Genomic DNA, 17,107 nt, shown 5'->3' on the forward strand with positions numbered 1-17,107 from the left:
TTTGCATAGCCTTTGTTCAGTTCCACCATCTTGACCATACGCAGATGTATTCAGCTTAGAAACAGTGATTTTTTCCTATCTAGACTCCCCAGAAACTATTTCTTAAGCATTCCCTAATTCCATTAGTAGACTGAGCATGGGGGTAGGAGGAATCTTCGAGTAACTGCAAAGTTAGGACCTTTGTCACAGAGGAAGAGAACAGACCAGCCTCGCATGGTAAAGGTCAGTCTTTTAGATGGATATCATTGATTGATTAGCTGGTTATTCATTGTTTTTGGAAAGCAAGGGGAATAGGTTGGGAGGAGCAGGTAACAGGATTTCAGGAAAGAAGGATAGAATTACTCTCATTTCTACGGCATTGAGTACAGCTCTATTCATCATTCTAGGCCAAAACTTTGAGAAATTTATCAAAGTTTGAGAAAGATGAAAATTAAGAACAAAGAATGATAATAAACTCCTATTTTTTCCTCAAACAACAGAAAGAAAGACTGCGTCAGAAGGAAGCCAGCGTGACCACTAACTAACACAGAGCCATGTGAGAATGACAGCAGCAAGATGCATTTTCTTGCATCGTCTTTTGCAACACTAGTGCTGAAGGAAGTTCTTGAAAGCTACGTCACCAAATGTTGGTTTTGCTCATCTCTTTCTGAGGTCATTGCAGTAAGCACCTCGTGCCTTCTTAAGGGAGTCCCTTGTTAAGCCACAGGAACAATGAGAAATTGTTTAAGGGAACATTGTAGGGATATTTGATTATTGTTTCTTGTAGAGGTCCAAAGTCATGCCATTACAACACCAGAAGAAATACCAAGATTTTCCAAATGTTTTTAAAAGTGGAGATTTCAAGCTTTCTAATCCAAGCTTGATATATATAAACTTGTGACAGAAAAAGAGAAGGATCTTTTATGACAATTGCCTTAAGAGGATTCGAGCCTTGATCTTTCCACACTGCTGGTGTGACTATTGATCTTAATTTTGATCCTGTTGTGGCAAGATCCTACAGTATTTTTCTCACCAAAAATGTTGAAACTTACCAAAATTATTTTTTAAGACATCCAAGACTATAGATTTTCCAGAGGAGAGAAATGGTTATTTTGTTGTTGTTGTTGTTGTTGTTCATATAATGGAAAGGACAGAAAATGGAATTGTACATGGGTAGAGAGGGAGTTAAATAGCCATAAACTTCACCCTGGAGAAGAAATTACTGTACGGGGAGTTGACATCAGCTGTTAAGCAAGACCCATTCTTTTGTTTTTATGTGAGTTCATTGTGGTTTCCTTGTCCAGCAGAAATTCTCTACCCTTATTCTTGAAAGAAACAGTGATACCCAAGCCAACACAGGCTTGGAGGTCAAAGTACCTGCTTGGGCAAGTGGCCCAGTCCCAGCACATTTCACATTTCAGAATGTTCGTGAATGGGTAAGGCCATGTTGGCATTCAGCTGAGCTCTGCATCATGTTCTGGGACTGTGTGTGTCTGTACCTCTCCCACCAACCTCAGGAGGCAATTTCCAGGCAAGAGAGCAAATGCTACTCACAGCCTTTCATCATGACACTGACAGGCATGTGACCTAGGGTGAAGCAGGAGTCTTTGATGTTGAAAAAATTAAGACCATAAAAAAGATTCTTTACATCAAAATGAAAAGAAGGTGATTACATTAATATTAAGCTTTGAGTGCAATATCATGGACAGGCAGCTTTTTCTGACCCTGGGAGCCCATATGATCGCTGCCCCTTGAATCACAAGGGAAACCACCTTGGACCTCTCCCCTGACATTTTTTTCCTTAAGTCACCTCTCTTCTAATCTATCTTGTGAGAGGAGAAGAGAGAGGACTGGGCTTGAATTGAGAATAGGATCAAAGACTATCCATTTTCGGCCTTGAAGGGAAAGAGGTCCAAGCCTTCTCCAGTTGGTGGACGACAGTCTAGAGGTGGGTAAGAACCTTAAAACCCTTCCTGATTGGGCTGCCATGTGTGGCCTTGCCCCCGGCCCCAGCCTTTTCCCAGAACCTCTCAATTTGCCAGGTACCTGAGTGTCCCCCCAGGACTGCCTGCTAATCATCAGTCCCCTCAGGGACTCCCTAATAGAGTCAGCTAATTAAAGCAGCCCTGTATTCTAATATAGTGCAGTCAGGATCAAATCAAATCACAGAAGCCATATTTGTGCAGGTGCTAACCACCTTCTCTAATAATTCAAAAGAAAGGAATATGGTAGCATGGTTGGGTCTTTTTTTTTTTCTCCCCCCAATTCAAAATAAGAGATGAGACAAGCAAAACAAAAAAGCTGGTAAGGAGCTGACATTACTAAAAGAAGTTGCTCGTGAGCCAGAAGCTTTCCATACTGCTTTCTTATATTGTTTCTCTTCATTTTCACTCAACTGTGAAGAAAACCTAAGAAATTCATTGATTTAAAACAAATTCCACTTACAGTCATCCTGTGCTCTGGGACATTCCTTCTAATTTTATCGTGCAGAAGAAAAGTGCCTGTCTTTTCCATGCTCGGGAGACCAACTCTGAGTTCAGTGAGATCAACATATGTCTAGATCCTCATTGGTTCCCACAGACTTGATGGGCGAGCGCAGCATGTGCTTTCAGTGGAGTCACTGGTCCACTTCAGGTCTCTAAAGAGGATACTCACAAGAAAATCACTGACAGTAAACAGGCCTGTCACTATGGCCACATAACCCTGCAAGAACATGCTCTCGGGGAACCAGTGCTGAAGAAGAATGAGTGGAAATATTTAATGTGAGAATTAGACAAAGGCAGCCCAAGTTGGATTCCATTCACATGGACAGACTAGCCACTGGCAGTAAAATGCCTATTTCTAAAGACTATACTTTGCCTGCTCTGTTGGTAAACCTGGCGATTTTGTCAGACTAGCCAAATATAATAAGTTAGTGTATTAAGACACTAGGGCAGAATCTCCATTATTCTCACCCATTTTGGGTCCTGCATTGTGTATCTGGATGCCCCCTCCATACATTTACTGCAGTGTTGGCACAGCCTTTGTTTCTAATGGAAGTCGATGCTCAGTGAAATTTCACAAGAGCTTGTTCAAGGTGGGCCATCTAAAACAACCTGGAGCCCCTTGAAATTATCCCTCTAAAATGCAATTGAGATTATGGTCAATGCAACAGCTGTCTCTAAAGGTTTCATAGAGAGGAAGTAGTTAGTGTACCACTTAAGCAGCTTGAGCATTTCAGGCAAGCAGGGATTAAGTGGCTTTCCTAAGAACAGCCTTCCCCAAACTAGAGAGAGAGTGGCCAGTATTGCTACTCTGTGTTTAACCAGACACTCACACCCAACTTTACTAGTCAGGCTCTGAAAAACCTTGACTTAGAAGCAACATCGTCTCTTCCTAGCCAGGAGTCATTACATCTGAGGACATGGTTGGATAGCAGTTTAGACTCTTGCATGAGTAACCTGCAATCATAATCAAGCATGCAAGTATATCATATATTACACTAAAACATGATATAAACATGTTAGGTAAAAAGCATCAGGCCTGTGAGACGTCAAAGATGAGGTTAGAAGGAGGTGTACTGTATGGCTTTTAACACACAAGGCAGCTTAATGGTGCGGGTAGGGGCGGAGGGCACAGAAAGAGAAAAGTGTGGCCAAGCAGAAATAGATGATCATGATGATGATGGACCTGCTGCCTTTTGAATCCTTGAGTTGACATGTCTCTTCAAATGCCCACCAAAAGTACCTAGGAATAATGGAAAAACAATTCCTGAAATCTGGGAAGTAGAATAAGGAAACCCAGCTGTGTGAGTACATCTTTAAATGTTCTAGCCAAAACAAATTGGCAGTATGGTTGAGGAATCAATTGCCAGATTGGGTGCTAGTCTTGGACCCCTCCTACCCCCCAGTAAGCTACTGAGCCCCCCCTTAGGCACCTCTTTTTTTTCCTAAGAACCATAAGGAAAGGCATTTCCTAAATGAACAGCTTATATGATGCTGGTGGAGAAACTGGAGAAACTGAAGGAAGGAATGAAACTCTGGGGGTGGTATTGGAAACCTCCTTGCTACGGTTCTTCCAAGGACCAGGATTGGATGTAGCAGAAGAGTCATGTTATTTTTGGAAAAGATTTGCCTGTTGGCCTGGGATTGTACATCTCTCTGTAGATCATACTGTGCACAATGGGGCATTTTCATGTTAATTATATTCTTGCTTTCTCGAATGTTGTACTTTCTCATTTCTGTTTCTGCTTCTCCCTTGCCTGACATCATAGACACAGATCACTGCACACAACATTGCATGCAGCAGTATAGCCTAAGACAGCGCCTAGTCCAAGTATCAAGGGGAATTAGCAATGCAGACCTGCAGCCTCTTTCCCTGTGTACCAGACTATAACCTTAACAGGGAAACCTCTTCGTTCCCTGACTTCCTAAATCAGCTTATTTTGTAGTACTCTCCCCTCCTCAAATAAAGATAAAACCAACTTGGGGCTTTCTGTGTCAGGGAGGAGAAAGAAGTCCAAAATACATAGCTTTTTTTCCCCAAAAATATCTGGTCCAAATATCAACTATATCATTTTATAAAGTAGATTTGTGCATTATTTTCTTTGATTCTGCCTGTTCTTAAAAAAAAAAAAAAATGACCAAAAGCTGGAAGGGAAAGAAAAAGCATCAGATTTGGTAATTTGCAAATTAGTTTAATTTCTAAACCACACAAAACATGGACATACTGTGAAATCCAATGTTGTGGAAATCCTGAGCACAGAAAAATTGGAACAGCTGTGCGAGCTGATGAGCATGGACAAAGTAAGAGCTCTCTGGGGCCTGCTTGAGACTTTAGCCTCAACCAGGCAATTTTTAGAGTTTGGATTCAAAAGAGTCGAAGATTGCCCTGAATAGTGTACTTTTTTAAAAGCCACATACAAGGAAAAGTGGTGTGATATAATGGAAGAAGTGGCCAGACCATTACACCATCCTTACTCTGCACTCTCTTAAGAACAGTTGATAAATGTGTGGAACATCTGGAAGGCCATCAAAACCACATTTCATATATCAGCTATTGTACCTTTAGGAACAATTCAGCCGAAGAAAGTGGGCTGAATGAAGGAATGAACTTTCATTCATGTCAGCTACTTTGTCATCATGAAGAAATTGGCAACACAAGAGAAACAAGGCTATGAGGCCAAACTAATAGTATTTAATATTTGAAAAGTATGAATCATTTTTAGCCTTGCCACAATGCAAGTAACTTCTTGGTTATGTTTCCACCTTCTAGCTACAGAGAAAAACAATCCAGCTGCTTGGAACCTTCCCTATTATTGGTGCAAAAGTCACTTAAAGAAAAGCACCTTTGGAAACTGGCCTCCGCATGGCTGGCTGCTTGCAGACACGCATCACAGTATTTATAACCCCATTAGCAATTGAATCCAGGCATCACTAGGCTCTTACTCACAGCTGAGAGTGTGACCAAGAGGCCCATTTTATGTCATTTCTACACACACGTCAGTTGTTGACACCTTGTTAGAGCACTGAATGCTAGTTTCACAATTCTTCATTTCCCCTTCCAAGGAGTGGGCAATCTACCAAACCCTCCCAAATCGACTCTTTGCTGTGAAGGAGTGAATTCAAGAGCATTTTAACATGCAGGGTTGAAGCCAATTCAGTAGCCTTAGTTGTGCCAAGACTCTTAATCAACACTGTGATATAAACCTAGCATTTGGGAAATTTGTGTAGTTGACAACTTAATTGGAAATGTGAAGATATTAAAATGGCAGCCATCTAACTCTGTCTCTTAAAACCCTCGTGCAGCTTCTACCAGCAGAGATGTTAAGGAAGCAAATCAAGCCTCAGTCAGGAGACCAACTGTCCTCAAGGAGAGCTTACTAGGTTCGCTTCCCCTCTACTCCAGCCCCTCTCTCAGCCAGCCTGGTGATAACTAGTAACACAAAAAAACCTTCTCCTTTTCATCCTTCTCTTATCTGGTATGATGGTTCACTTCAGTCAGGAGCTCAAATGAACTCCAGACTTTATTGCATATTACATCTATGAAGTACTTGTTCATGAATTTTGTCTGCATTCTATGATCTGGAGAAGAACAACTTAATCTCATTTTTTTTAATAGGAAAGTGGTAGCTAACACCATTAATTTATCCTTCTGTATTCCATCTATGCTCATATAACTTTCTATTTTTTAATCTTCTCTTAAATGTACTAAGAAACACCAGTCTGCCTCCTTTTCTGAAAGCTAACCCAAATAGTTCTGGGAGCTATTTTTTTATGCTTTGTGTGAAATTTGATAGCATTGGGCTAGAAAAACGCAAATGAGCCCATAGTTTCCAGCAGAAATTCACCTCCCAAAAATTTGTCATTCTTCTCCATGGAGTAAGCAACTTCTATTATATTTAGGCTATTTTGTAGGCTGAGCATTTCCCTAAATTCTACCTGTGCAGACACCAAGGGGCTCTCTGTCCTTGAAACTGTAAGGAGGTCTTACAAGAGAGTGAGTATTTCTCCCCATATATATAGTGGGAGCCCCCAATATGTTATCTTATACTTTTCCTGCATTCATTCTTAGGCGTGCATTCACCGTGGTTTGTCAACATCTTTGGCAAAATTGTACTTCCTTTCCTTCATTATCCTCTTCCAGAGCTTGCTTCTATTCTTGTCTCATGAAACAAATGTATTTTCATTTATTCAACTGGGCCAGCTTTCCAAAATGAAAGGCTAGTTCCATAGACACCGAGTATACAAGGAAATTATTCTCTACCTCCCCATGGCATGGACAATAAATGTGTTCAGGAATGAACAACTCTCTGGGAACTCTTGGGATGATTTTGAACTCCAGGGTTCTATGAGAGGCAAAAAAATGGGTATGTAGCATACAAAAATTGTACTACTCTTCCCAATAAGAGGCTAGAAGGATATTCAAAATCTTTACATCTTCGATAGGTTTGAGTGAACTGTAAGTAGCTCATTTTTTTTTCCTTTCTTCTTGACAACTTGTTCCTGGCTATAATCTTACTTTTTCATATCTGACCCCCAACACATAAAGAAGGTGGTTTCAGCCTCACTGGGACTGCACTCTTCCAAAGACATCCATTTCCTTTGGAAACAAATCTGTGAGTGAGGGGAAAGTAGTGTAATTCTCCTGTCTGTCCAGAGTGACGTACGTAGGATTTTGGGGTCCACCAAAAGGATAGGTCTATCCCAAATCGTTAATTTTACAATTCTGTAATGCTTCAATTTCTCAAGACACAAATAATGTGACCCTACTGTTAGTAAAATATATAATCTTCAAAGAATATAAGCGTTATGAAAAAAGGACTTCCCTTTAAAGAAGAGTCTAAAACCCTCCTAAAAAGGCAGAAACTTATAAAATTCAAAATTGAACAATTTTTTTTAGAGAAAACATGTCATTGATTCATCATAGTTTTTTCCTCTCATTGAGTTTTAACTTAGACTAGCATGGGAAGCAGGGTGCCCCTGGACTTTGATTTAGGGGATCGTGCTTTGGCCTGGAAAATCAGCACTGAGCTGCATGCCCAGAACCTAAGTGAAATCAGTCAGCATCCTAATAGGAATCAGGCCTAACAAATGTAAATTACTTCAAGTCCTTTAGGGCTTAATTTTCTCAGTGACACCCTGGACCCCAGACACTGCTTCCTAAGATGCATTTGATCCATGCGGTGATGTCTCCATAGGGTCTTGGGAGATTGTAAGCGATGGGATGTGGGAGTAGAGCAGGAGACGGGGAGAAGGAAATTTTGAACATGGCGGCCAGGGTGCAATGTTTTGCTGGTCTAATGTGCTGTTGGGAGGCTGGTGATTTTTGCCTTGCTTATATCATGGATGACCTTTCAGTGGCAGCTCCAGGAATCTCATCAGGCAAATGGGAGTGTTCAGTATCTCCTATTGGTCAGTGCCTGACAATGTGCTGGGAAAGCAGGTACCCTAGTGAAACTGGCCTGTGTTCAGATTCATTCCCATGGGGCTGGTTGTGCATGGGTCTTCCTGTTTTGTCCACGCCTGTCCAAAACTCACTGTGGCACCTACTTCATGTCACTTTTCTCACTTCAGTACTTGTGCTTTGGCCTCCCCTTCCTTCAGAGCCCACGGCTTTTCCCCTCACTTTACCTTTATAGTTTCTCCAGAATCCAGCCTTAATTACCCCCTCCCTCCCTCCCCTCAAGCCTGATGCGCCATTCCCCAGCCCTTTGGACGGGGTGCTCTGCTGTCACCAAGTGAGACACAGCACTGTGACTGCCTCCTGTTAATGTCAGCATCACCTCATCACTTAGGCAAAGAGGGAAAAATCCATAAAAGAGATGGAAAATACATTTCTTTTTTCGTCTTATTCTCTATTTTAAGAAGGTCTTCGAAGGGAGGGTTCTAGGCCATTACAGTTTCTCCTAGATTGTACTTTAAGCCTGTCTAATTAGGGACCATCCTTTGATAAGTTATAAATCAGTCCAGTCTCACCATCTAGGATGAGTAAGACTAAAGTTTTGAATCTGAAGGAACTTTTCTGTGCTGCTGGACAAATTGACTTAATTCTGTGCAAACAGTTTGAATCACAGGCTTTTTATTGCCACCCCATTCTTACTACTACTCATGATCCAAACATCTACATGAATCTGGATCAGGATGTTGACAATTTGTGGTTATTTTCAGATCAACAGTAACTGTTACACTCTTGAAAGTGCTTAAAAAGAAAGGGTAAGCATGTCCTGAGTAATCAGTCTTTGGACCTGGAAAAATTTGGCTTCTCTGTTAAATATTAGATCAATCTGTAGATGTAATCTTAAATTTTCAGCAATAATGAAGACAGTTTGGGAAACGAGAAGGCACTTTAAAGACATGAAACCTTACATTACATGCTCTTGAACATTTTTTAATATAATAAGCTAATTGGATTCAGGTATTTTTCCCTTTAAATTTTTAAAAATATGTATTTCTAATTTGCATATTTAATTTTGTCAAAGCTGAGAAATGTTCATTAGTTGGATTTATAAATGTCATTTGCAACCAAATGAAGTATTTATTTTTAAAAAGAAAGGGTGAAGGAACCAATATTGACTTGTACATAATGAAAATATATGTGTGTGTCTATATATATATATATATATATTTTTTTTTTTTTCTCCTTGACACTATTTGGTCACCACATCAAGTGTATTTTTGTACATAACATATTGGTTAGGAAATGTAGATTGTCTATTCAAAGAATTCTATCTCTGTGATAGATCATATTTATCCTAATCTGTTGATACTTCTGTAATTTGTTTTAAGAGATAGAACTCTATTTTTTGGAATTTGCAGAGAACTGCACTCATGGCTTCCAAATGTAAATATGATGAGAATATTTTAATAAATCTTGGTTTCACGCCTGCTGGTGTGTGGTGCAGATTTGTTTTCAAGAGAACTTTGGGCTGTCTCCCAACAGTACTTTCATATGGAGAATACCAGTCATCTGGAACGTTCCTTACTGATCAAGTGCAGTGTTATTACTGAGCTGCAAGAGCTGGGTCTTGGTAAGTCCATCCTGTTTCCTTCTTTCTCCCCTTTCCATCCCACCAACAGTGAGCAATCTGGCTAGGTGTTCCAAGGCGAACCTGGAGCAGACAAGCCCAGCCAGGTACTGGCTCAGCTAGGCTGACCAAAACAACACTGCCTGAAGATAAATCGTCCAAGGTGGGGGCATATGGGCAGAACCACAAGTATGGATGACTTCAAGCTATGGGTTAGTAAACTATATACCAGGGAAACCGAACAGAAATATAACTGTATTGTGTTCTAGCACTAAGCACAAGATACAAATCCTTTTCAAGCAATGATAGGACACATGCAAGTATTTATGATCAAGAACCAAACGACTTTTGGCAAAACACTCTTCAATTTCAATAAAAGTGTGCTTGTGTGTTTTTAAATTTATTTACTCAGTGTTCCTAAATGCCGTGCACTCTTAAGGTCTAGAAGTTTGCTGAAATATGCCCCGATTTATACAGATACATTTCATGAACAGACACAGTTACTGTCTGGGGAGACATTTCATCACTGGGAAATCTTCTGAATCCTAGAGTCATAGAGTTGCAAAAATCTTCAGACATCGGATGAAATCTCCTATTTCACAGAATAAAAACAACTGAAGTCCCAGGGACTTGCTGAAAATCACAGTTAGTGCTGGTGAACACATTAAGACTAGAATCCAAATCTCTTGACCCCAAGGCCAAAGCCCTTCCCACTGCTTAACTCTTTCATCAGGTTAAACTGTTCTCTTCAAAATGCAGGTCTCCCCCTGCTATCTGACAATGGAGTATGCTCATGAAACTTTTCATAGGCCCAAATGGCATAATGCAAAGAAGCAATTACCATTAATTTATATGGAAAATTATCTGAGCATTCCCAGACCCAAAAACAACCTCTCTCAGACTTTTCTGATACCTCAGGACACATCTTGCTAACGGATGCACAAAATCAGTCAAGATAAAGCACAGACATGGTTCAAAGCTGTAATGGCTTGATGCTGAGATGCTGAGTGTAGTCCCTGGGGAAGGAGCTTGGTGGGGCCCCTCTCAGCTCACTTGCGTGCATGCTGCCTCTGTAAGGCTCACTGCAAAACAAATGCTAAATGCCATTTTTGCTTTTTGCTTTCTTTTTTGTAAAAGCGAAAATCTTCAGATTTTTTCTGAAGCAAAACCAAGTACCACTGTAGGTCTTTTGTGACAAGCAAAGGGAAGTAACAGGAACTTTCAGAAAGTGGGGGATACCTGTACACCATTATGGCGAAATATTCTAGAACCGTTGTTTGAAAGAAAGGGTCCAAATGCTCCTAAAGGTTTGTTGAAGCCATTATTAAAGTTGTGTTCTGGGGCGCCTGGGTGGCTCAGTCAGTTAAACTCTTGATTTCAGCTCAGGTCATGTCTCAGGGTCGTAGGATTGAGCCCTGTGTCAGGCTCCATGCTCAGCAGGGGTCTGCTTGAGATTCTATCTCCCCCTCTGTCTCTGCCCCTCCCCCTGCTCACTCTCCCTCTCTCTAAAATAAATATCCTTTTTAAAAAAACTAAAAATAAAGATGTGTTCTGAATTAGAGCGCCTAGCAGAGGGCAAAGGCCTGAGTATCAAGGAACCTAGGAAAAATATCAGTCTACCTTAGGAAGAATCTCCTCTCCGGTTTAATCAAGGTTTATTTTCCCTTGCTGAGTGATAGCTGTTGAATTTATAAGTATACTTTTTTGCCTATTCTTTAAATAGTCCATGTATGCTGATGGCCCAACTAACAGGCCATAAATTTCTGAGGCTAAATATTCCATTTCAGACTCCAGCTGCCCACTTCTACCTGCCTGTGATGTATTCATGGAAATAAAAGACTTGACAGTTGGCCTGCACTGGCCCGGCCTGCAATAGATGCCTGCAGCACTTTGGATGCCTTTAAGTCTTCTCAAAGGAGAGCTACTTCATGCCCATCATTGTGTGATACTGAATGGTAAGAGAAGGTAACTATATAATTTATCAATCGATGCATTAAAAATGCCCCCAAACAGTGGATTAAGTCAACAATAATCACTTCTCATTTTTTATGGTTTTTGTTAGTTTGGAAATAGCTCAACTGGGCAGTTCTCACTTTGGAGTCTCATAAGGTTGTAGTACTATGTCTGCTGGGTTCTCAGCCCTCTGAAAACTGGGAAGCTTGAGTGGGGCTGGAACGTGCATTTCCAAGATGGCTGACTAACTTGGCTGGCAGGCTGGTGCTGGCTCTAGGCTCAGTGTCTCCATAAGGGCTGCTTGAGGGATCCAAAGCAAAACATATAACACTTTTTTGACCAAAGCTCAGAAGTCACATCCAGTCACCTTCATCTTAGTCTACTGGGTGAGACATTTACAAACCTCTGCCCAGGTTGAGGGGGTAGGGAAATAGACCCCACCTCTTTTTTTTTTTTTAGACCCTACCTCTTGATGAAGGAATGTAAACACCACATTGTAAGAAGAGAATGTGAGATGGGAGATATATTGGTACAACCATCTTTGGATTATCTGTCCAAGTAGCTTGCCCTGTTCTTTCTATCTGGTCTTCCTCTTCCTTCTCTTGTTCTTATTTTTGTTCTAAAACTTAACATCAGATTTTTTTTTCAAAATTTTCCCTACTCTTTTTCTCCAAATCTTTTCCCTCTACCTGCATATCTGAGTACAGAAATACCTGTCTTCTTCCTCTGGATATAGGCATTCTTTACCATGAAGAAAGTGAGATATGTCCTAACTGAGACTTTATAAACACTGGTGGAGAAAAGAACTTAAAGGTGACCTTAGAATTTTACTCCTCAGTCATAAGCCTGCATTTCTTATCATTTGACTAGGAGCAATATTGATCCCCACTGAAGCGGTGTCTTGGCCAGTAAGTAAATGAAATCATATTTTTCGGTGGCTAGAATGAAACTCTGACTAATACAATACTGTATAGGTATTTATGCAATGGAAAATTATTCAGCCTTAAACAGGAAGGAAATTCTGACCCATGCTACAAGCTGCATGAACCTTGAAGACATGATACTCAGTGAAATAACTCAGTCACAAAAAAACATTGTTTGATTCTACTTACATGAAATTAATACCCAAGTCAAATTCATAGAGATAGAAAATAGAATGATGGTCTCCAGGAGCTCAGGGGGAGAGGGAATGGACTTGTTCAATGAATATGCAGTTTTAGTTTGGGAAGCTGGAAACATTCTGGAGATGAATGGTGATGATAGTCACACAACAATGAGAATGTATTTAATGTACAGAACTGTACACTTAAAAGTGGTTAAAATGGTAAACTTTATGTATATTTTGCATGGTAAAAAAAAAAGTAAAGTATGTATGTATTAAGGACTTCCTTTATGCCAGGTGCTGCATTAAGCATTTTATATGCATTACTTTGTTTAATCCTCATGATAATAATTAATATGAAGTAAAGATGACTAGTATCCCCATTTTGCAGATAAGAAAATTAATGCTTAGAGAAGTTGGTAACTTTCCCATGCAATTGGTAAGTGGAGAAACCAAAATGCAGACACTCCAAAGAAACACTCTCAGCCACTATCTTCTTTCTAAGATCACAGAAATAGAATGAGCTGATTCAGGAGAAATGGGGATAGATAGACAAAGATTATAAGGCCTTAACACATTGGTGGTCTTATAATCTTATTTTTGAGATATGGTAAAAACATTGTCCTTCTAACAGATCCTTCTTTTTCATGCGATACTGCCTATTCAAACCTTAGTGTAGTTTTTTTTATCAAATATCTAGCCCAAGAGTATTGAAGCCACCAACACTTCTGTAAAAGCCAAAGAAACTAACAGCATGGAGCTGTGTGTGTGTGTGTGTGTGTGTGTGTGTGTGTATCCTTCAAGGGACAGCTAATATACACCTTCCAGAATTTTCTTCTTTCTCTACATGACATGAAGTAGAGTATAACACAAGGCAAAAAATGAATAGGAATTGGTGAGAACCAAATGAGGAATACGGTGAGACTAAGAGAAGCTGCCACCTAATCTACCTCATAATGAATCAATCTGGAAATATATCTGACAAGGTAAAACCATATCCTATCAACAAAGAGAATGTTTGAACAAAACTGGATCGTGTGGTGCTAGAATTTCCCAGAGTCTCCTATCAATATTGTAGTATGTCCATTGCTCGATTTGAGGTCAAATTGAGACCCGTTTGGACCTCATTTAGAGTCATTTTGAAGTTATTTGCTGCTGAAATTAAATCCTTCTGTTGGGAGAGTATTTTATTGTTAGTGAAAGAACCACAAATGAATAGATAGTTGTTCTCAGTTTTCTCATGCTGGCCAGAACTAGAAGAGAAAATTCCTTCAAGAAAGAAAATGCCCTCCCTTATACTTCAAGTTCTAGAAGACATGAAGAGTTACCAAATTGTATAATACTTTGCCTGATCTTCAAAGATTTCCATCCTACATCCTGAGACCAGAATGGTTTGGTCATTTTTGAGAAACTATTGCATTTAGGGGGATTTGTTCCACAGAAGAATGTGGGGCTAAGAAGTGGAGAGAGGGTGCTAACCTAGAAACTCAGGCCCCTCTGTTCTTTAGCTTCTACTTCTGGTTTTGTGTGACAGGTACGAGAACACTGACCCCACCACACTCTCCCAGTGACCACCTCACAGCTCTTCAAAGAGGCCCTTTCTGATATGACTCCCTCTTTTCACTGGATTCCCATCTAAGACTGAATGGTAACTCAGAGAAAGGTGGTCTTCTGAAATACACATTTTAAATACATGCCCTCAAATGAGAAGTCATGACCCTAAGAGAACTGTAGGGGCAGAAAAATGTAAGAAAAAAAAAGTTACAGACTTAGAGGTTAGAGCCAATCTTATATCCCAGCTCGGCCATTTACTAGCCTGGTGACTTGAAGCATGTTACAGCATGCTAAACCTCTGATTCCTCATTAAACATGGAGATAAAAAAGATCTCAAACAGATTGCATAAGGTTGTCAAGGGTAAAAAGAAATAAAGCAGAAATTCCTAATACAAAACAATAAACATCATTTCTTTCTCTTATATAGGAACAGTCAGGATTGCTTGAGACCATCTCCTCTCAGTCGCAATGGGAAAGCATTGCCCATCTCCTCAATCCAAGCTTTATCACTTTATTACCTGGTTTGCATGTGAATTGGTACATTCTGGCACTTAGAGGTAGCATATTCTTTCAGTTCCAGTTATCCATGACAACATATTATTTATACTGACTTACTACACTTCAATTTCCACAACTGTTTGGATTAGAGGATTTTTAGGACCCCTGATTTCTCTGTGAATCACCCCTTATCTTATACAATATACTAAGCAGGAAACACACCACGAATGAAAATGGATGGGCATTTGCAGTGAGTACATTTTAATAGCTGAGCTTGGGTCATTGAAGTTTAAAGTTGAAGATTGTTCTGTAGACATTTGTCTTTTTTTTTTTTTTTAAGATTTTATTTATTTGTTTGACACAGAGAGACACAGCGAGAGAGGGAATACAAGCAGGGGGAATGGGAGAGGGAGAAGCAGGCTTCCTGCAGAGCAGGGAGCCCGATGTGGAGCTCGATCCCAGGACCCTGGGATCATGACCTGAGCTGAAGGCAGACGCTTAACGACTGAGCCACCCAGGCGCCCCGACATTTGTCTTGAAGAATGTTTTAATAGCAAAAAGGAGCCTGGCATGGCAAAGGAAAAGAGAGAGCCTCTACCAGGTGGTAGAATGGCCCATGTGAGAAGCAGGCAATATAGATAGAATTCCTATATCCACAGTTGCAGATAATTCATAGGATATGACAGGGTGTCATCTACATGATCTCCAACAGCATAAGAGAGTTTCTTTGCTCTGCATCCTCACCAACACTGGGTATTGTCTGTCTTTTTAATTTTAGCCATTCTGGTGGGTATATTAAATCACAGTGATATCTTTTTGTAATTTTAATTTGGACTTCCCTAAGCAGTAATGTGAATGAGCATCTTTTTGAAAATGTACTGCCCATTTGGATGTCTTTTCCCATCTAGTTTCTTGCTGATTTTTAAATTGTACTATTTGGGGTCTTTTCATATGAATTTATAGGGGTTCTTCTTTTTTTCTTAAATATTTTTATTTATTTGAGAGAGAGAACATGGTGCGGGGAAAGGCAGAGGGAGAGGGAAAAGCAGACTCCCCACTGAGCAGGAAGCCCAACGCAGGGCTCGATCCCAGAACCCAGAGACCATGACCTGAACCAAAGGCAGACGTCCAACCAAGTGAGCCACCCAGGTGCCCCTCTAGGGGGTCTTTATGTACGTGGATGGGAATCCTTTATCAAAAACATATATTGCATACATCTTCTCCCAGGTGTGCCTTAAAAATACCTTTCGATGAAGAGAAGCTCTTAGCTTTAATGTCTTAGCTTTAAAATTTATCAATCTTTATGTTTGGTAATTCTTTGTGTATTGTTTAAAAATCTTTCCCTTTCCCCAAATCATGAAGATAGTCTTCTAAAAGCTGGATTGCTTCGCTTTTTACATTTAGATCTACAAAGTACCTGGACTGATACTTGCATATAATATTAGCGAGAGGTTGAGTTTTGCTTTTACTATATAAATATCCCGTTATCCCAGCACAACTTATTGCAGACATCCTCTCCCCACTTCTCTGGAGTGCTACAGATCTGTGTCCTAGGTCGTGTGTCCATATCTGAGTCTGTTTTGCTCTCTATTCTATTCATGTTTGCCTATCCTTGCACCAATAACCACACTGCTATAATATCTATAGTTTCAAAAAATGTTTTTGCTATCTGGTAGAACACCTTTTAATTTTTTTTTTTACCTTGTTCTCTTTCTCAAAAGTGTGTTGGCTATTCTTAACATTTTGCCTTCACATTCAAATATTAGAATCAGCTTGTCAGGTTTCACAGTGAGATCTGTTGGGATTTTGAATGGGATTGCACTGAATCTATTTATCAGTGAGGACTGAATTAACACCCTGAAATAACGCATAAATATGCTTATGTATCTCTCTGCTTAAGGTCTTTAATCATAATGGTGATTTATAATTTTCTGTGTAGAGGTTGTGCACATATTTTCTTGTATTTGTTCTTTGGTACTTGGTATTTTGTTATGCTATTGTAAATTTTAAAAAAGTATGTGTGTATCAGCAACAGATTTTATATAAAATATGTCTTGTATTATATCCAGCAGCTCTTTTATATGCTTATCAATTCTAATAATTTGTCTATAGATTATTTTAGATTATACATGTATGTAATATTATCTGTAAATACTAAGTTTTATATATTCCTAATTCCTACAATTTTTATATTTTTCAAAAAGATTTATTTATTTATTTTAGAGACAGAGAGAGAGAGGCAGAGGGAGAGGGAGGAAGAAAATTAAGCAGACTCCGCACTGAGTGCAGAGCCAGACATGGGGCTCGATTTCACAAGCCTGAGATCATGACTTGAGCCGAAACCAAGTCAGATGCTTAACCACCTGTGCCACCCAGGTGCCCCAGCAATTTTTACATTTTTACTTCTTTTTCTTACGTTAATGCACTGCTTAGGACCTTTATCCAGTATAAACCTGATTGATGATGATGACAGTAGCATTCTTGTTCTCAATTTCAGAGGAAAAGCATTTTACCAT

At 39.8% G+C, this 17,107-nt stretch overlaps 1 protein-coding gene and 1 pseudogene across 3 annotated transcripts in view; one reads left to right on the forward strand and one right to left on the reverse strand.

Annotated features, from left to right (window-relative positions):
- The window catches only part of FMN1 (formin 1), a 376,423-nt gene extending 367,079 nt beyond the window's left edge, over positions 1–9,344 (forward strand). For all 3 annotated transcript variants that reach the window (XM_081830845.1, XM_081830844.1, XM_031024804.2), the window contains one exon: positions 480–9,344. In XM_081830845.1, the coding sequence (XP_081686971.1) occupies positions 480–524 (45 nt within the window). In that variant the 3' untranslated portion in view covers positions 525–9,344. The remainder of the gene's footprint in view (positions 1–479) is intronic.
- LOC102733040 (ubiquitin carboxyl-terminal hydrolase isozyme L3 pseudogene) overlaps positions 1–17,107 on the reverse strand; it is a 398,129-nt pseudogene that overhangs the window by 200,401 nt on the left and 180,621 nt on the right.

Source organism: Leptonychotes weddellii, chromosome 9 (genome assembly GCF_054177405.1).
Source record: "Leptonychotes weddellii isolate Sample4059 chromosome 9, ASM5417740v2, whole genome shotgun sequence".
In the NCBI taxonomy this organism is placed as follows: Eukaryota; Metazoa; Chordata; class Mammalia; order Carnivora; family Phocidae; genus Leptonychotes; species Leptonychotes weddellii.